General features: G+C 39.6%; 1 protein-coding gene across 1 annotated transcript in view; it reads right to left on the bottom strand.

Moving 5' to 3' along the window:
* LOC129751755 (ecdysone-induced protein 78C) overlaps positions 1-5,196 on the bottom strand; it is a 122,280-nt gene extending 117,084 nt beyond the window's left edge. Inside the window, exons 1-2 of the mRNA XM_055747447.1 lie at positions 4,772-5,196; positions 4,244-4,503 (exon numbers count right to left, since the gene is read on the bottom strand). Coding sequence (XP_055603422.1) covers positions 4,244-4,503; positions 4,772-4,818 — 307 coding nt within the window. The 5' untranslated portion in view covers positions 4,819-5,196. The remainder of the gene's footprint in view (positions 1-4,243; positions 4,504-4,771) is intronic.
* Positions 5,197-20,844: the final 15,648 nt, after the last annotated feature.

Genomic DNA, 20,844 nt, shown 5'->3' with positions numbered 1-20,844 from the left:
TTATCATATAAAAAAATCTATCCCAATCGCACGATCGAGAATCCGATCACCAGCACATTCGTGCCTATTGTTACTAGCTAGGTAGATAACAGCGATATCAGCTTAAAAAGCGTGTGAAGCAGAAGGCTTCAAAGTCAGTAGCCAATAAAGTGCCATAGAGTTTACATCTGAACCGCGTTTCGTTTTCTCGCCAAATAAAATTGGATTTTTCGCTAAGTATCAAATTATTAGTTTTTGATATCCACAAGAACAATCTGCCGAAATTTCGTACACAGACTATGATTTATGCCGATGATATATTATTCCTCTCAACTGCCCCTTTCATAAAGTACGCCCGAAAGAGATTGCAAGACGCTCTAAATACAATAGGGCAATGGGCCCCATCTGCCGGCTTTATTATCTCCCCCAACAAATCCAAACTCCTTCATATTGGACCTAACCGTAGAAAAATAAACAAACTCCTTCCTCTCAAACTGCTTGATCAAACAATTTCCTTAGTCCGTTCAACCAAACTACTAGGTGTTTGGATAGATGATCGCTTAAATTTTAAACAACATTTCGATCAAGTTCGAAAGAACGCCAAGAACAAACTAAACATCCTTAAGTTCCTCTGCAACTATACAAGCTCAGCACATCGCCATTCTCTGTTCCGTTTTATGCATGGATGGATACTCCCATCTATCTTATACGGGCTCGGATTCGTAAGCCGTGCTAAATCAGACCTCCTAAAGAAGTTGGAGCCATTCTACAATGATTGTGTCCGCACAATTAGTTGTGCCTTTAGAACCAGCCCAATCCCCTCCATCATGGCTGAAAGTGGACAGCACCCATTTCAGTATCTTGTAGCAAAACACCTTACATCAAGATCCCTGCGCTCGTTAGCCACTTCTGGTTCCGAAAACTCTCCACTTATCATCCGAACAAATTCCCTACTCCAAAGCCTTAAAATCCCTCTCCTACCCCCCATCTTCCCCAGAAAACAAACACCCTTCCGTTATTGGAATGAAAAACTTCCTCCCATCGATGAAAGTATGTCACTCAAAATCAAAGCTGGACAAGCCTCTAAAATTATCCTCCCCTATTTCCGTTACTTGATTCAACATTAATACTCACACCTCCCTCACATTTACACTGATGGTTCTAAGAAAGACAACATGAAAGTTGGGTGTGGCATCTATGATAACCTACAGAACCGTAGCCTACCCCTACCATCAGCCTGCTCAGTCTTTAGCGCTGAAGCGTACTCTATTTTGAATGCCCTCGAAAACTACTGCCCTGATTCACATCCCTCAGTCATCTTCACTGATTCAGCCAGTGTTCTGAAAGCCATTTCTGGGGGCAGCCTCAAACACCCGTGGATATCATCCATCTGTGATCTTGCTGTTAGTAAAAACGTTACACTTGTATGGATACCGGGACATTCTGGCATTCCAGGTAACGAAGCTGCCGACCGCCTAGCAGCGGGAGCATCGCTTTTAGACCCTCCCTCTTTACCAATTCCCCAAAGAGATGCATACAAATGGGCATTAAACCAGATGCAACTAGCCTGGGATATTGCATGGAACCAAAATAGAAGTGCAAAACTACGAGAGGTTAAAAATTCCACAACAAACAGGGTAGACCATAAAAAAAGACCCGACAGAATAGTCCTAACCAGATTACGGATTGGCCATACACGTCTCACCCACTCACATCTGTTCGATCGTACAGATCCTCCCATTTGTCCCTCCTGTAACACTCAAAAAACAGTAAAACACCTCCTCACGAACTGTACCGCCTATTCCCAAGGTAGGGAAGATTATGGGTTGGCCGACAACCTAAGACAAATTTTGTCAAACTGTCCAGAAGAAAAAAAGCGGCTATTAGCTCTCCTCAGAAATACGAATCTTTTTCATGAAATCTAGGAAAAAAAAACTCACACACACATAAAAACCTTTATAAATAACAAGCCACGGAGGATATTGGGATGAATAAACCCATTGGGCTTAAAATCCCGGAAAAAAAAGTATTCCAGTTTCTACCCTCAAGTAGTAAAGTCTCTCCTTTCCACTGCCCAAGTGCTTTCACCAACAGGTTATGGGCCCAGCACTAGTGGAAAGGAGGAGAAGCGGAATCAACAGTGGACAGTCATCCAGCCAGGAAGCCGATGGAAGGACAACGAGCCGAAGCCAAGGGAAGTCAACGAGCCGGGAACCGTGGAAGGTTGTAGGACCAGGAGCCATCTGGAAGGTCGTCGGACCGGGAAGCCAGGTGGAGGTCGACAAGCCAGGAAAACGGTGGTCGTCTGACAGGTGCCAAGGGAGGTCGTTGGGCCGAATCTATTGCGAGCTGACTGGAGTCCATAGGAAGGTCGGCGAGCCGGGAGCCAGAGGAAGGTCGTCGTGCCATTGGTGAGGCGTCGGGCCAATAGAAGAGCGTCGAGCCAGAACCAAACAAGGTCATCGGACCGGAGCCACTGGGAGGTCGAAGGGCTGGGACCACGATTGCGGTCGTCGAGCCAGAGCAACTGGTAGGTCGTCGTACCGAAAGCCATGGAGGGTTGGCGGGCCGGTATCATGGAACGTCGTCAAGTCATGAACCAAGTGGTGGTCGTTGGACCAGGATCCACTGGAGGACTTGCGAGCGGGATACCACGGAAGGTCGCCGAGCCGGTACCATGGAAGATCGTCGGACCGGAAAGCCAAGTGGAGGTCGTCGGGCTGGAACCACTGGGAGGCGCAGGCCTCAGGAAAGGCGTAGAGGCGAAGGGATGCTTCAAGCCGCAGGAAGAGCGCCGAGGCCAGAGCCATGAAAAGTCGTGGGGTCAGAGCCATTGGGAGGTCGTCGGACCGGAAGCCATTGGAGGTCATCGTGCCAGATCCCGGGAAGGTCATCGAACTGGTGCCATAGAAGGTCATCGAGTTGCAAAAGGAGCGTGTTCCGGTGTGTGCGTTGAAGAGAAGTAGCCCCATCTTCAAGAGGAGTCGCCGGAGGCAGTAAGCAGTTAAAAGACTATGAATGTGTATGTTGAGGAGGAGTGTTGAGATTTGTCTAATCGAAGCAATCGATGGGACAAATAACAACATACACATAATGAATAAACAATTAGATATGTAACCATTGGGATGGTTTTCCTATAAATAGGATGTTAGGATAGTGAATAAAGTATTCCAGTTTCTACCCTCAAGTAGTAAAGTCTCTCCTTTCCACTGCCCAAGTGCTTTCACCAACAAAATAAAACCAGAGTCATGAAAAGGGTTAAAAAACGGATTTAGAAAAAATAAAATAAATTAAGATTTTAAAATGAAAAAAAATGCAATTTTATTTTGAGAAAACATTTTAGTGATTTTGAAATTTAATATATATTTTTTACAAATAAATAAAAAGTTAAATAACTGGGTACCAAAAATTTCAATAATTTTTAGAAGGTGTTGCAAAGCACACCGAGTCATCTAGTATCAAATAAGAAAAACACAAAGTCACAACAATTGTCCGTAAAAATTTTATTTATAGTTGGGAAGTCATGGCTTCCATTTTTCCGAAATTTTCTTTCCTTGGGAGGGTTTGAACCAATTTTTGTTTTTTGACTGGGCCGCCAGATGTCTCCAAACACACCAAAGAGAACTGTCAAAATTAAACTGAGAAAAAAAAATTGGGTCAGTTTTGAACAGGTCGTATGAACTGTTTGACATGTTTCAAGAAAATCGCTGTTGAAGTTTCATGACACTTTCGTCAAATTATGGAAAAATATGTTAAAAGTGAATCGTCTTTTCCTTCAAAATACTTAATTTTGAACAAAATCATGCAAAAGCGATACTCGAAAGTAACCCGCTTTGAGATGTCTAGAATCAGTTCTGATCGGTAGGACTGATCGTCAAGGATGTTTCTTATTGAATGGATATAGCCGGTTCGTCCTCTGAAGATAATCGTCCAAGAAATACAAAAATTTATTCCAAAACTGTTATTTATTTTGACTGCCTCAGTAGTGCAAAGCTGAAGGAAGTGATATTCTGTCCAGCCAAAGGTAACACTAGTAAATTTGATTTGTAACTTTTGAACGACGCAATAGTTGGCACTATTTCAAGTCAATTTTCAACGTATTGTTTTGGTGTCAGCATTTGAAACTTTACGCATTTTTGAAGATTTTTTGTTCGAGCTTGTTTTAGCTCTGTTCTCTGTGCACTTTCCGCTACTATTATTTTATTCGATGGAAAAATATGTCTTTTCCACAAGCGATTAACCCGTAGCATGGTGGTGAACTTACCTTCACACCTCAAATCATCGACGCTGGATTCCGGTGAGGGCACTCGTGTGCCACCACCCGTGGATTGAACTGCGGAATACAGCGTTGATCCTCCGCCGAATCCACCATCCTCGTGATGGTCTTCCGGCGATCCTAAACTACAGGTAGATGAAACTTCCCCTACAGTGTTGACACATCTCGTGCTTCCGGTGGTGACTTCCTGTTTACAAATCACCACCAATATTGCCGGCTCTTCCTTGATTGGAATTCCGGAACCGACACTGAAAATAGAAATTTTCGATTATAAAATCGTCAATTGTTGAAAATCAAAATTTTCAGGATTTTTATTTCTCATCCAGTTGCTTGTCAGCTATCAAGAACAAAGAAAACGATGACCTATATTCCGGTTGATTGAGTGTGAGGAGTGAGTGGGAGTGTGAATTGTGCAATTGCAATTCCAGAAAATAGGTCATTCCTTGAAAATTTAGCTGCAATTTTTCGATTCTATTTTGGAAGAAGATTTCTCCTATTCATAAATTCTGATATTACCTTGTACATCCATTGGCAACGTTTGTCGAAACCAGCGACGAATCCATCCGGTTACCGGCCTGATTAGCATATAAATTGCAATTATTTGAGTACCATTCTACCTTTTCCCCCACAAGTGAACCCAAGGAAAAAAATTACTCAGGACGAGAAAAATTCACTTCACTTGAACATATCTTTCAAACACTCCTAATACCCCAACGAAAATTCTCCACGAAACATCGATTAGAAAGAAATTTTCCTTTACTTTACAAGACACAACACAACAATCCTCAATTAAAGCCACCCCCACACCTAAAAACCGCACACGCGACACGGAACTAAATCACACGCAATGCAATTTGGATGTCGCTTCCGCATTTGGATGTCCTCCTCGAATGTGGAACGAAATCATCGGTCGGAAGAACAAAACAACATCTCGTCAGAAGCAAGGAACTCGTACGCTCCCAATCCAAAAAAAAAAAAAAACAAACACCTGAGAGGCGGAAGTCCTTTCTGTGCTGATTTCCTTCCGAATGAGAAAACCTACTTTTTTACCGGTTGATTCTCTCAGGGAAGGACACGTGAGAGAGGAAAATACATTTTCTCAGGAAAAAGTTTGTTTGAGCGAAAGCTTTCCAGGAGCTCACGAGACTGGGTTACATTTAAAAGATGTGGAAACTCAGCTCTTGAATTTTCCAATAACAGCATGGGGAGGACCGAACCACGAGAAATATTTTATTAGATGTACAACCAATTTTTATATTTGTTTTTTTTATTTTTTATTTTTCACCATCAGTTAGGTTTAAATTGCGATGCCGGAAACATCTGATAACATTATATTTTTTTTTTTTTTGCTCGCAGAATATAATAAAGTTTAACCCTAAATCATATAGATACAGAAATGAAATAAAAATAGTGCCAATTCATATAATTATTAATTTAAATACTATTAAATCAAACTGGTTAACTCAACACTCTCATCAAAAGTTATGAAAAATTTTCAAAATTATTTTAAACTAGTTATGTTCCGGTATTTTCGGATCTATTTGAGACGGATTACTATTTTTTGCAGCAGTATAAATCAGCTCAACTGAAAGTGTATTAAATCTTTTAGATGCTTAAAATATTTGTTAAGACTAAGATTACTTACAAATTTTATAGTTAACCTTCTCTCCTTAGGCTTTTACTGACAGGATTTAATCTTCCCTTGATCTTCTTCTCCAAACTGCCTTAAATCAACCTAATTTAAATTTAGAAATTTAGTTTCCTTCTTTTAATATTGATTTGTTATAACTTACAATGATTGTGTCTATTATGCACAGCGGAGAAGGTATTTTTATCTGATTGATAATTCTGACTTCTTTGAGGTTATGTTTGATCTGTTAATCAAACTAACTTGCGAATTTATCTTAGCTGTATCAGGTAAGTATTTTGGTAAGTATTCAGGTAAGTATTTCAGGTAAGTATTTAGGTTATTATACTCACAGTTTCCTTATTTTAAATTTTCAGGTTTGGGCTAATAATTGCCTAACGTGCCAATTCGATCTCCTCGTGTCCTATATTCGTAAGTATTTTTAGGGTATATTTTTATGTTTTTATTATTTGAAAGTGATTATTACTAACCGTGGATGATACTTCTAGAAGTAAAGCACTTTGCAATTAAAGCCACTGATAATCTTAAGGATTTTAACTATATTTTAATCTAAATCGCAAGCCTTTTGCACCAGGTGGTTGATTTTCAGCACTCAAACTATCTATCTTGTTATTTGTTTAGTTCTACTTCTACCCAGAGTTGCCATCAAGTTTTGATGGTCATTCTAAATTGACACATGGCTATGGGCTGCCTCAACACCCCCCACCCGTAACTCCGGCCAACCCCTGGTCCGGGTTTACCTTATCCATCTAACTCCAGCACAGCTAGGTTAACTACGCTCCGACGATTTACTCCACTTGCAGTTCTAATTAGAGCCTGTCGAGTCTTTCCATCCGGTCCCTCAATTAAGTCCTCAACGATTCCTCGGGTCCACTTCTTCCTATCTTTACCAGACACGACATACACGAGATCGTTTTTCTTGATTGCCCTTTGTTCTTGAAACCACTTCGTACGCCGATTTATCGTTGGAAGATATTCCTTTAACCAACGTTGCCATGCTTTATCTGCCAAGTACTGAGACCTCCGAAAAATGCTCCTCAATGCATCTGCTAGTTCAGTCTCATTTTCGGGTTTGAAATCGTCCGCTTTGACTGTTCTCAAGAAATGATTAGGAGTTAATGCTTCTTCTTCGAACACTTCTTGTGATTTGTACGTCAGAGGTCGAAGATTAATCATGTCTTGAACCTCAGATAACGTTGTCCACAGAATCTCATCGGTAAGCTTTCTTCCATCATTTAGCACTTTCATTGATTCCTTCACTGAACGTACCATCCTTTCCCAGATGCCTCCCATATGAGGGGTACCAGGAGGATTGAAATGCCATTTTGTTCGAGAGCTCGAGAATGCTTCAGCACATCTATAGTTGATTTCTTTTTGCATCTCATTCCAGGCTCCTGTGAAGTTAGTCCCATTGTCGGAAAAAAAATCAGTCGGAACACCTTGTTTGCAGATGAATCTGCGAATTGCCATGAGACACGATTGGGTTGAAAGGCCGTAGACCAGTTCCAAGTGAATCGCTCTCACCGACAGGCAAGTGAAAACTGCCACCCATCTTTTTTCAGTACGTCGTCCGATCGTGACTTCAATAGGACCGAGATAGTCCACTCCAACGGCTTGAAACGGTCCAATCTGGGGGGATATGCGCTGTATTGGTAACGGTGCCATTATCGGTGCTTGGGGAATGCAGCGGTTAACTTTACACCACATACAGCTCTTGGCGATGAGTCGAATAGCACGACGTAGACCTGAGATGAAGAATTTTTGTTGGACTTCGTTAAATATAGTTTCACGATTGGCGTGTCCAAATTTCTCATGGTATTGTTGTAAGAGTCGCAGAGTAATAACATGATCACGAGGTAATATGATCGGAAAACGCGTATCAAAGCTTATGTGTTTTGCTTTTTCCATCCTTCCCTTTACGCGCAAGATACCTTCTTCATCGAGTGTTGGTGTTAACTTGAATAACTTACTTGACGTCGGTAAACGATATTTGATTTCGTCGTTGTCACTTTCTGAATTTTTTTCCAGAATACGTATCTCGTCAGAAAACGCATCATGCTGAGCCTGCTTCCATAAGATTGATTCCGCCTTTTGTATTTCGTCGGTCTGAAGCGGGCATTGAACACGACTAAAATTTACCTGATATATTTCTTTGAGTGTAATGTCAACTTTCGCGCAACGTAAAGGTTTTCCAAACTTCTTTCTTTTTAAATTTTGAACATATCGAAAAACTGTAGCGGTTACACGTAATATTTTGTTCCAAGTTGACATGTTATTCACGGGGATAAGTGGGTACCGTTCATCGCTATCATGATAGAGCAAAAAACACGGTTTAATTTCTTCGGAAACATTGAGTGGCGGATTGACTTGTTCTGGCCACTGATTTTCCTGGTCGTATAAGAAAGTAGGCCCTCGATACCAACAGCAATCGTTCTCCAAAGAGAATCCAGTGCCCCATTTCGTAAGTATATCAGCGATATTTTGTTTAGTGGGAACCCATCGCCAGTCCGACACATTTGTAAGCTCTTGTATTTCAGCAATACGAAAAGATACGAACTGTTGATAGTTCCGTGCCTCAGATCGGATCCAGCTAAGAACCGTCCTAGAGTCGGTCCACAAAAAACTTTTTTCAGCTTTCAGAGTGTGGTTTTGTAGAACGGATTTCAAAACTTTAGCCCCACGAACAGCTGCCATGAGCTCTAGTCGTGGTACAGATATACGTTTTAATGGAGCTACTTTGGCGCTCGACATCACCAGAGAAACCTTTATGCCAGTAGACCATTTCACCCGAAGGTAGACTGCGCAGCCGTACGCGTGTTCACTGGCGTCCGCAAACACATGCCACTGCAGAGATTCGATATCTCTAGAATGTAAATTCCCAAGATAACAACGGTCGATTCGAACGTTTTCAACTTGGGACATCATGCTGATCCATTTTTTCCACTTGGCATATGAATCGTCATCTATTTTTTCGTCCCATTCGCAGCCAGTGCGCCACAGGTCCTGAATAAGCATCTTTCCCAGTACAGTGAATGGAGAGAGTAAGCCCAACGGATCAAAAAACCCCATGACGCAACTGAGGACGATACGTTTAGTCGGTCGTGAATCTCCATGTAAGTATTTTCTAACTTCGTCTCTATGAGTAGTGGAAAAAGAAAACATGTCATCTTGCGGGTTCCAGATAATTCCTAAGACTCGTTCATTGTTGGTCTCTTTGTTTCGGCTGATTTGAATACTTTGGATCGCATTAGGCTCACCTATTTTAATAAGCAATTCTCTTGAATTTGAGACCCAGTTCCGAATCTCAAACCCGCCCTTGATATGAATGTATCGTACCTGAGTGGCTAATTCAATCGCTTGTTCTACAGTGTCTACGCTGTCAAAATAATCGTCAACATAATGATTATTTACAATTGCAGCCGATGCCTTGGGGTACTCTGTCGCGAATTCACTAGCGTTAAGGTTCTTTACATATTGAGCCGAACACGGGGAGCATGTTGCGCCAAAGGTGGCTACATCCATGACATAAGTTGTGGGAGGCTTGGAGCGATCTGCGCGGAAAAGAAACCTTTGTACTTGCCTATCTTCTGTCCTTATTCGGATTTGATGATACATCTCCTTAAGGTCGGCTCCAAAGGCGACTCGGCGCTCCCGGAAACGATTGATGACAGCCGGCAAGGACACCGTCATATCTGGACCTTTCAATAGTTGAGAATTCAGTGAAACCCCTTTAACCGAGGCTGCCGCATCCCAAACTAAACGAACTTTATCGGGCTTATTTTTATTCAAAACCACATTCAGCGGCAAGTACCACGTTAGGTGGGAGTTGGTTTCCGACAGTTCTTCAGCTGTCGCTATGTGAGCATAGCCCTTTTGTAAGTATTGTTCGATTTGTGAACAAATATTTCCGTACAGTTGAGGCTTATTTATTAGTCGCCGTTCGAGTTCCTGCATGCGACCAAATGCCATACCGTAGCTATTTGGAAACCAGGGGCTATCTGTATTCCACAGAAGCCCGGTTTCGAAACGGTCACCGATTCTCATCGTGGTCGTTTCCAATATACGACGCGCTCTCTGGTCTTCCTTTGATTCAGTTGATATTGACTCAACAGACTCATCTACAGAATAATATAGTTTAAGTAAATCATGTATTTCCTGGTTAGTAGGTTCCACATGGATTCCTACATAACCACTAGTCGAACATGTTATCGCTTCCCCGATTGGGCCGTAAATCGACCAACCTAATTTGGACCGTACTGCAATAGGGTCACCGACGTTTCCTAGTCTAGTCTCCAGGGGGGCCATCACATCCAAATTATTCAGTCCGATGAGAAGTCCAGGCCTTTCTCCAGAGAAGGATTGAACTGGTACTTCAGTTAGAAAAGGATAATGCACTTTAAGTTCCTCAGCGTTCAAAGTTTGCACAGGTAGAAGTAGTTGAGATACCGTTCGAACACCTCGTAGCACCCAACCGTCACTGTTCGCCTTCGATGATATTTGCATATCTGCTCGAATTGAATCTTTCTCGGTTCGTGTTACATCTGCCGTCCATTTAATGGTGAGTGGGTCTAGTTGGCCAACTAAGTTTAATCTTTTTGCGAGACAATTCTCGATCAGGGTGACTGACGCTCCTTCATCAAGGAAGGCAATCGTGTTCACGACTTTTCCGCGAAAACGTAAACTTACGGGAATCATTCGAAACATGATATTTGACGAGTTTGGAAAGTGTGCATTTAAAGATACGATTGGACCATCTGACGGATGGAGCAAGGAATGGTGACGCCCCTGACAATCTCCTACATTACAGCGCATTCTACGGAATCGACAAGTGAGTTGACCATGATCGTTCAAGCAAGTATGGCAAATTTGCCACTGTTCTGCCAACTCTAGACGTTGCGCTTGTGGCATGTTTTTGAAAACGTCACAGAAACGTAAACGATGGTCCGTACGCCCACAAGCTTTGCACGGCTTTTGAGTATTCCTCGGCCTTTCTTCGGTTATGTGATTGAAAACTGCTTTCTCTTTGGATCTTACTTTTTGGGGATCTGACGATTGACTCAAGTCGATATTTGTTTCGCAGATTTCCGCCACAATTTTGGAAACGAATTTAGCAAAGGTGCGAAGATTGACTACAGACTTTCTCTTTTTGTAACGAGCCCATTCTCTTTTGTTGATGGCTGGTAATTTAGCCACGAGATCCTGGATCAACGTGGGGTTCATTAAATGGGTTTTCAATTCAGCGGCTTCCAAATGGTCGCAAAGCTGTTCCACGGCATTTCCGAAAGGGATATAAGAATTCAACCTTTCAGCCTTTGGTGATTCTAAACTACGAATCTTGTCAACATAGTGTTGTAATAATAATTCAGGACGACCATATAACTGTCGAAGTTTCTTCAACACTTTTGGAACGGTTTTAGGATATAGAAGCATCCCACGTACTTGTTCTAATGCAGGACCTTTTATACTTTCCTGCAGACGAATTAAGTTTTCAATATTATTGTAACCACACGCTTCAGTTGAAGATGTGTAGCTACTCATAAACAGAGGCCATTCTTCTGGCTTGCCAGAAAATGACGGTAACTTTCGTGTTAGCCCGTTCCTTGCCGTCAACTGAGTTTTTGTTGGCCCGTCTCGATTTGTTCCAAGGTATCGTGAAGCATCTTTTGAACTGTATAAAGAGCTAACAGAAGCACTATCTGTTGAATCGGAGAAGGAGCTATCCATGATACTATCAGTAGTGCTACTTTCTAAATCTGATGACGTATCTTTATCGCAGCTTCCGCGCTTTGGAAGCTTGGACGAATTTTTGCTGATGTGTAGTTTAGATTTTCCCACAGGTGTCGAAGTTTTACTACAACCGCCCTTCGCCATTCCGGTCTTAGATCCGATACTCAGCTCAGCTAACTCCTTATCCATGGCATCCATTTGGGATTGATAGGATTCACGCATTTTCTTGGCTTTCTCTAAATACATCCGTTTATCATTTAAAGCTTTTTTCAACATCTGTTCCTCTAACTTAAGCTTCCGTTCCCGTAATTCTGCTTCCAATTCGTACTGCCTTGTCATTGCCTCGATTTCCATATCTTGTTTTTCCAAAGCTTGTAGTTTTTCAGTCTCATGCGTTTCTTCTCTGACAGACTGATTAGTGTCCTGCATTCTGATCGTTTCATCTTTATTTTCGCTCCAAAGACTCATTCTTTGTTCAGAAGTTGTGCTTGATTTGTCGGAACCTTCTGTTTTCTTCAAAGCACCCTTTCGCCCTGCTTCTTGCTTTCTTTGAAATTTGTAGAACAATTGTTGGCACGCTTCGCTCGGACAGAACCACTTTTTTTGTTTTTTCACTTCGTCTGTGACTCCAACGCAGCGATAGTGGAACCATCCAGCACAACCATTGCATCCTACCATGCCTTCGTCTTGCGTAGAAGTTTCGCCACATTTTTCACAGGCGGTAATTGTGAAATCCTGCCTTGATGCCATTTTAAAGGTATTGATCCGTTAATCCGATATAAAATTTTTGAGTTTGTTCCGGTATTTTCGGATCTATTTGAGACGGATTACTATTTTTTGCAGCAGTATAAATCAGCTCAACTGAAAGTGTATTAAATCTTTTAGATGCTTAAAATATTTGTTAAGACTAAGATTACTTACAAATTTTATAGTTAACCTTCTCTCCTTAGGCTTTTACTGACAGGATTTAATCTTCCCTTGATCTTCTTCTCCAAACTGCCTTAAATCAACCTAATTTAAATTTAGAAATTTAGTTTCCTTCTTTTAATATTGATTTGTTATAACTTACAATGATTGTGTCTATTATGCACAGCGGAGAAGGTATTTTTATCTGATTGATAATTCTGACTTCTTTGAGGTTATGTTTGATCTGTTAATCAAACTAACTTGCGAATTTATCTTAGCTGTATCAGGTAAGTATTTTGGTAAGTATTCAGGTAAGTATTTCAGGTAAGTATTTAGGTTATTATACTCACAGTTTCCTTATTTTAAATTTTCAGGTTTGGGCTAATAATTGCCTAACGTGCCAATTCGATCTCCTCGTGTCCTATATTCGTAAGTATTTTTAGGGTATATTTTTATGTTTTTATTATTTGAAAGTGATTATTACTAACCGTGGATGATACTTCTAGAAGTAAAGCACTTTGCAATTAAAGCCACTGATAATCTTAAGGATTTTAACTATATTTTAATCTAAATCGCAAGCCTTTTGCACCAGGTGGTTGATTTTCAGCACTCAAACTATCTATCTTGTTATTTGTTTAGTTCTACTTCTACCCAGAGTTGCCATCAAGTTTTGATGGTCATTCTAAATTGACACATGGCTATGGGCTGCCTCAACAAGTTATCTACAGAAAAACCGCAATTAGAACAAATGAAATGGCTTAAAAATAGTTCTAATCTTTATACACTGCTGGCCAAAAGTTTGGGATCACCTCCTCGAAAACATGAAAATTTTGATCGGCCATATTTCAGCAATCTTATTACATAGAGGAATTCTTTTGATCTCATTCAAGAGATCGTTAGCAAAACCTTCTTTGTATATAATTGACAAAATGTTAATATTGAATTTCAATATATGTTAATATTGATTTTATATGACCAAAATTTAGCTAAATTTGAGGCGTTTTTCAAAAGCCAACATAAATTTCAAACCCGATCATCTCAGGGTGGGATGGACTAAATTTCAAAATTCGAGTTCCATCCGAACCCTTCTTTCGTACTTATTAAAACACATTCGTTTGATTATGTGCGAAAAATTTGCAATGTACTTAAAATATACAAAATAGCTACTCAAATCATCTTCCAAAAGTTTGGTATCACCCCGTAGTTTTGGATCAGTCTTTTAAAACATGCACTTTTATTTAAGACGATATATTTTTTGAGCTAAGACTTCCAAATTTAGTGCAATTTATAAGCTTGCAAATAAGCCAATCTGATCTGCAACAACTTGTGAGACAAGTTAGTTATGGTCAAAACAAATTTGCATAGTTTTGCTTAAAATCATCTGAAAATGATGAAACTTTAGCTACTTAAAGTTCCGAAGAAGTTAGTCTTCAAAAATATTTTAACGAAATATCCAATAAAGCTTCAACTCATAACTTCTAAATCAGCGAACCAGAAAAAAACAATACGTTGTTCGATAACAGAGATACGCGTGAAATATTTAAGAGTACATGTTTTAGAAGACTGATCCCAAACTTTTGGCCGTTGTACCATACTACGGGGTGATCCCAAACTTTTGGACGATGACTTGAGTAGCTGTTTTATATATTTAAAGTAGGTTGTAAATTTTTCGCACAAAATTAAACAAATGTGTTTTATTAAGTACGAAAAAAGGAATCGAATGCAACTCGAATTTTGAAATTGGGTCCACCCCACCCTGAGATGATCGGTTTTGAATTTTAAGTTCGGTTTTAGAAAAATGTCCCAACTTGAAGCTAAATTGAAGTCATATAAATATAATATTAACATTTTGTCAATTACATACAAAGAAGGGTTTGCTCACGATCCCTTGAATGAGATCAAAAGAATTCCAATATTTAATAAGATGGCTGAGACATGGCCGATCAAAATTTTCATGTTTTTGAGGAGGTGATCCCAAACTTTTGGCCGGCAGTGTATTTGTAAATCGTCTGGCAAATCCTGTCAGGGGAGAGTTTAATTATCAGAATATTAAAAAGTCTTCAATTATATGAATTCAATTTTTTTTTTTTTTTTTTTTAAAAACGAACACACACATATAGGATCTCAGTGAAACTTCATGTTTCTTTGAAGAGATCTAATTTTTTTACTTAACTCTAAGGCGTACATCTTTCAAGGATATTATGGCTAGCATCTTACAAATGCTAAAACCACCAGACCACAGAAAGAGTACTATATGTGCCGTGATCGGGATTCGATCTCATGGACTCTGGCTTAGAAGACTGGAACGCTATCCTCTAGGCCACGACCGGCGGCATTTATAAATCCATTTAAATCCATTATCTTTGGATTTTTTTCATGGTGAAAACAATGAAAGGAATTTCAATAAACAAGCTAAAAGATCAAGAAAATCACTTAAAACTTGGAACCGCTTATCGTAATGCGATCTGCATTTGAAAAAATTGTCTTAATTTTAGCTTTGCGAAAATTTAGAAAATTAATATTTAAAAGTAAACGACTCTTTGAAACAGTGATGAATTTGTTGATAAGAAATGAGTTTTTATACTTCTCCTGCGTGAAATGTCTAAAAATACCATTCTCAATGCAAGTCCCTACAGCTGTTCGAACTAGCATAAATTTTCAATGTTCAACCTTTTTTGAACCAATGATCATAATAATATTGGAGTGTTTTATTACACGTCTAATTTTTTTAACTAATTCGAATAACTCTGTTGTACACTTTGATTTTTCCTTTTTATTCGAAGAGATAACATTACTGTTAAGGTTAAGAAATCTAAGCTTCTTCATACTTCAACCCCTTTTTATTAAATAACCTTTTGATTATTTGTTTTTCAAATTGAATCTTTAAATTATTAGAAAGTAAAACTTTTTAAAAACGTATGACTTGCAAATGATCGATGCAAACTAACTTTAAGCGAATGAGATTCATCATGTTTTGTTTTTTCCAGTTGTTTGGTACTTTGAATTGACTATAGAAATTACTTAGGGGAGAGTGGGGTATCGTGTGCCATGGAGAAACGTGGGCCACTTTTAATATCTCAGATGTGTGTTGAGATAATAATCTCAAACCAACTGTCATCGTCGTCGCTTTGCGTGAGCATGTATTCCTATGTGTTGTTGACTGAAATACGCATCATATGCTTCTTTTATTTATCAAGCTTAAAAAAGTTAGAAAAATTTACTTTCATAATTAAAAAAACACCCGCTAATTTCATCGATGGGGAACCTAAAGTTCATAACAAAAATATGCTCATACGCTTATGATCTTAGTTTTGTCATGATCTTTCACGTGGAAAAGGAATTTTTGATCAAACATCAATAAGTCACACAAACGCAACCAATTTGCAAGTCATAGCTTGTGGGGAATCGTGGGCCACACATCTTGAACCACCTATATTTTTATGTTTTTATACACATTCAGAACTTAAAATACGTATCACCTGTCAGCAAAATTTTCTTATGCCAAATGAAGAGTTATGAAAAATATTTTGTCCATCCTATATAAGAAATTTTGCCAAAACGTTCGCGAGCCAGGTTTTGGAATCTATGCGATCATACACAGCTGTCTTTTTTATTTCATAATCTGAAATATCTTTTAAATAACGAAATGAATTATGAAATTACAGTTTTGGGTCAACTCATAAGCTTTGCATGTCATTTGGTCAATTTGGATTTGGTGGCCCACGATTCCCCACCATTTTTCAAAATCCAAAAAATATTGCTTTTTTTTCAAACAATCAGAATTTGGGGAAAATAACTTATCAAATTTTTTTTTTAAATACCTTATGATACCTTGAAAATGTAGAAAACCATACCATTTTTTATTTTCATTTTATCTTTTATGATAAAGAAGTTATGGAACAACGAAAAAATGTGGCCCATTCCCCACTCTTCCATACTTATTCACTTAATGTTCCCGCGCCGATCCTTCGATGCATAGGGCCGTGGTTAAAGACCTCCACTGTTGACGATCCGGAGTCAGCGTCTTCACTTGATCCCAGTCAAGACTCTCGTCGACAGTTCGGATTTGAGCGGCTAGGCTACGAGTTTCTGGGTCTGCCTCTTCTCCGATGTCCTTCTGGAAATTCAAGCGCCTCTCTGCAAATCTCGTTCTTATCTTTTCGCAACGTGTGCCCAATCCATCTCCACTTACAGGGCTTGTGATAAAGCTCAGTTGGAAAGTCAGTTGCTTCCTGAGCCGATGTCCGTAGTTCAAGCCCGAGAGTAAACATCGAACACAGTTGTGCCGGATATGTTTTTCAATGAGTGTCCGCCTACTGCATCGTTGATATAAGTCGCGAATGACATAAAGATGTTGAAACGAATATGTATAATTGAAACAAAAAAAAACCTCTACTTACGTTCCCGAATCTGGATTTTTAGCGCCTTTTGATGCCACCGGCGATGTAGTTCCTCATTTAAGATCCAGTTGCCAGGCCACCAAGCGCGGATGATATTCCGCAGGCAGCGGTTTACAAATACCTACTTGTAGTTTTCGCGTCGTTACTGCATATATGCACCAAATTTTGCACCCGTACAGCAATACGGATTCCACGTTTGAGGTAAAGATTCAAATTTTCGTTCGTAGAGATATCTGACGTGAGCGCCAGATGTTCCTGAGACTCGTAGGCTTTTCTGATCCGGGTTCCGATGTCTTTCCTGGTACCACCATCAGGCGTTTTCTGGCTACCAAGATACTGAAAGCACTCCACTTTCTCAACTTGTTGCCCAGCTACCATGAAACTGGAGGGATTTCCTGTGTTTATTTCTATCGATTAGGTTTTTTCGACATTGACTCTGAGACCTTCTGCCTGTAACTTTTGGTGAGGTCGTCGAGGGTATGCACTGCATATCCGGTTGTGTTTGGGCGAGCAAAACAATATCGTCAGCCAGGTCAAGATCATTTAGCTGCTCGATTGTGGAAATCCTCGGTTTGGTCAACAGTCCATCGATCCAATCAAGTTCTCATCCATTACGATGAGATGGCTTCGGAAAGCGCCACAAAGCTGATGCCAGTGTGTTTTGAAGCACGACAAGTAGGAAATCCAATGGGAATATTGTTTTTTCTCGGTTTCCAGTGGTGATTCCGGGTTTTAAGCACAATAGTTTGAAGATCCGTCCGAACTTGTGATAATAAACTAAAAAATATTTTAATCGGCGAGAAAATTTTCATGAATTCTAAGTTCCGACAAAAAAACAAGGAATTTTGTCGGTTCAAATTTCGGCATTCTTGCAATCCGAGCATGATCTGATAAGTTTTTAATGGTTCCCGAAAGAAAGAAGACGATTCCAAGCATTATCAGATGTAGAGAAGTGACGATTTGTAGTGAATTTCAAAGCGACATGGCGCGCCAGTATGACATATCAATGCGTTGCATTGCTTTCTCATTGGGACGTATAACGCAAAGCGTTGCTTGTCGCCTCAGCATGACATCATCCTCAGCGTTTAATTGTCGCAATTTGAACGGAAAGAGAAGGAATGTTTGACAGCGACAGGGAAAAGGAAAACAAATGTGTCTAACGTGCTACAGGAGCTCATCGTCTGTTTTTCAGGAGATTCCTTCGAGTTCCTTTGCACTCGTAGGAATTTCGTCTCATATTTCAGGAGTAATGATGTTTCACGAGATTCGAATGGATTTCAATTAGAGTTTCGTGATGTCTAAGCAATTTCCCTGTGATTCGTTAAACCATAATCCCGAGCGGAATAATTGCAGTTTTAGTGTGTACTTTAACGGCTCCTCTGTCCGACCCAATTCGGCAATCCGGCAGAATAAATGTCGCGGATTAATCTTCCGGCACGCGCAACGTAAATTGGCAAAAGTTGCGGGCCGTAAATTAGGCTGGAATAAATATCAATTTCTTCTTTTGTCACCCCCCCCCCCCCCCCCTTCGGAATTTCCAAAAACCCGAAGGGGGGAATAAATAAAGTTTGAAGTATTTGACGTAAACTTCGACAAACAATTTAAAATATCCGAAAGATTAAAAGACCAAAATACAAATTTTGGAAGGTGAAAGTTTTTTCACCTTTTGTATTCTTGATTTTATTGAATTATTCAATAAGAAATTACTTGATTTATAGGTTTTGTGCAATGATATAGTATGTTATTTTGTTGCATTCAAGCTTTCGTGCAAATTATTCCAATTTATTTGTTTTTCGCATTACTTTTTATTGTCCCCCCCCTTGCGACGTTCCAACTCCGAGTGACAAAAGAAGTAGTCGAAATTTGTTCCGGCCTTATTGATACAATTGTCTGTTAATACAAAGTGGAGATGGTCGATCGAATATTCGGCGCCGAATACCGCCAAAAAACCGTTAAGATGAATATTCGGTTCACCGAATAGTGGAGCTAAGTATTCGGCCAAATAGGCCTTTTCAACTGATGTTGGATAACATATAAAATATGCTAAAGTAATGTTGAAAAAGCTTCAAACTCATCAAAAACTTATGGTTTCAGTAAATAATATTAGAAATATTTGTGTAGCTTTCACTGTAGATAGCTTTCTATTTTGATTATCGTTATAACAAATTTTCTTGATATTTCCAGGCTTGCCCATAAATCGATTAAAGTATTCGAGAAAAGTTTAATCTGAGCGGGATATTAACATTATTTGCTAAAGCAAATAAAATACTCAAATTTCTTTTTGAAATTTTTTGGATTTTACGTTGCAAAACGATTTTGAAGAGTTAATTTTAAAATAAACATCAATTTTTGTTTAATCCTTAGAAACGATTTAAACACTGCTGCTGTGATTCAATGAAAAGTTTAAACTTTAAGTTTTTTCCAAGTTTTTAAAAAAATCCGGTCGTGTGGATATGCGTGTGGTAGAAAGTATGGGATGCTTCGGGTTAAAGATTATCGTTCTTTTTGGCAACTACTTTGGGAGACATCTGATGAGATTCGATATCAAATCAGCAGTTTCACGTAGCTTGGCAGCTGTTTTGACATGTTTTGTCCGAGATTTCATAGGAACTTGGTGATAAACGTCCTAGAAGCGACAAGTCATCTGATGTCCTCTCTGCTAATGGTAACATTTCGAAAACCAAAGCGACCTTCTATTAAAGTAGATCTGATCTATTATAAATCTTATTGAAAATAATCGACTTTAAAATATGAGGGGCATTAAGATGGAAGATATAGAAGGAAAATGAAATTATCGCTTTTGTATTTCTATGGAAAACTAAACAGAATATTCGACCGAATATTCGGCCAAATATTCGTTTGGCCGAATTGTTGAAGAGGTGAATATTCGGAATTCGGCCATTCACCGAATACCACTATTCGGTACATCTCCAATACAAATTGTTGCACAATATATGAGTACATACTCACGTTTCGCTGTAGCAATGGCGGGGTTTCGGGGAACTTCTTTCTAGGCGGTTTAGCGACCTCTGGTGCTGCCTACTGCTCTCTCTCCTAATGAATGTCGGTCGACGGGCGCTTGGAAGTATCGGATAACGGCGTAGAACCTTTTGATGGCCAGCGGGTGATCGCATGGCGAGTGAAATCCTCGCTGTGTTGTTGCGGGACTGACCAATAATGTGAGCGCGTTCTGTTGCATTCGGTTGAACCCGGCAAGATGGTGGATGGTGACAAGCCGTGTGCTGCGTTGGCTACCGATCGAGTTTCCGGCAACGGTGTAACAAGTGTTGCGGATCTCTTTTATGTAGCAAATCTTGGCACCACAAGCACACTTTCCTATACAATTTCTAAACCGTATGAGCTACGTAAAGAGGGCTGATCAACAATTAGAGTACTAGTTTGGGGGTTTACAAATCTAGAACACAAGAATACTGGAAATGGAGAGTCTCTAAAGCCATTCGACGGACCAGACGATGATGGAATCTAATCGAGAAGTTAAACGATCAAATCTTTTTTCGCGAATACTCGAATAAACCTTGCCTTTCCATTCGGAAATCAATTTCAGGAGCCAAACTTTTTCTCTCTCCAATTTAGGTGTACAAAAACTCCCCGAAAGAGGCCATTCAACTGATCTTCGGAAGTAAGCAGCTTAAGCAGTAATTGCACTTAATGATTGTTCGCTGAAGGTGGTTCCATGAAGTTGTAATTCGGAAATTTTGTTGTCACGTTCATATTACTTTAACGGAATATTTTAAGTAATCTTTAGTTAGTTTAAGTTTCAGATGAAATGCAGAAAAGATTTATTATTTTGCATTGTATATTGTCGATAATTCATATCAGTTATTGAGTTCGCCTTAAATAATATTTTAGATCCGATGTACCGGTTACAGTGGTCCACACATGATCAT

This window comes from Uranotaenia lowii, chromosome 3 (genome assembly GCF_029784155.1).
Source record: "Uranotaenia lowii strain MFRU-FL chromosome 3, ASM2978415v1, whole genome shotgun sequence".
Lineage (NCBI taxonomy): Eukaryota > Metazoa > Arthropoda > Insecta > Diptera > Culicidae > Uranotaenia > Uranotaenia lowii.
The sequence above is the reverse complement of the archived record's forward strand: the minus strand, read 5'-3'. Positions and strand labels throughout refer to the sequence as shown.